At 42.0% G+C, this 628-nt stretch overlaps 1 protein-coding gene across 1 annotated transcript in view; it reads left to right on the top strand.

The window, feature by feature from the left end:
* The first annotated feature begins 363 nt into the window (after positions 1-363).
* Positions 364-628, top strand: part of arhgef40 (Rho guanine nucleotide exchange factor (GEF) 40) — a 41,835-nt gene continuing 41,570 nt past the window's right edge. Inside the window, exon 1 of the mRNA XM_031584710.2 lies at positions 364-624. Coding sequence (XP_031440570.1) covers positions 622-624 — 3 coding nt within the window. The 5' untranslated portion in view covers positions 364-621. The remainder of the gene's footprint in view (positions 625-628) is intronic.

The following is a 628-nucleotide window of genomic DNA, read 5'->3' as shown; positions in this document are numbered from 1 at the left end:
TCCACATGGTCTGAATTCAGTTGCGCAGTATAAGATACACGTAGGTCTAGGATATTATATGTCGAAAGCTAAATTGGTTAACCAATTGTAAACAGGTCTGAATGCACTCAAAAGTATTTGTTAAAAACAGTAACTGTGCTGAAAGTTGTGTAACAGCAAACACATGTCATTATATTGGATAAATGTCAAAGTTCTTATTGTTTATTCATTTATTTTACACTTGAGGAAAAAATGGAAACTTTGAGTGCAGCGGCGGTTGGGAGTTAGACTGTAGCGCTCTTGTTAAGAAAGCGAAGGGAGGGGTGCACAACTGACATTAGGCGACAGGGAAAATTCTCTCTCTCTCTCTCTCTCTCTCTCTCTCTCAGTTCTTGCAAAGTTTGGAAATAGCGGTCAGTGAGGCGCAGAGAGGGAGCGGACAGACTCGGGCTCCCGTTGCTATGCTGTCGTATAGACTACTCGGGTAAAACCAAGCTCATGTTTGCTAATCTTTAGACACCTTTATGTCGTGAAAACAGTCGTTTTCGGAAAACAGCGTTTACGAAAGGTGAATAGAGAAATCTGGAAGGTCCAGGAAAGAACCAACGACCATGTAGGCAATCCAGACGTCTGACTTGAGTCATGGTAA

The sequence above is a fragment of the Clupea harengus genome, chromosome 18 (assembly GCF_900700415.2).
Source record: "Clupea harengus chromosome 18, Ch_v2.0.2, whole genome shotgun sequence".
Classification (NCBI taxonomy): domain Eukaryota; kingdom Metazoa; phylum Chordata; class Actinopteri; order Clupeiformes; family Clupeidae; genus Clupea; species Clupea harengus.
This window is presented reverse-complemented; position numbering and strand designations above follow the sequence as displayed.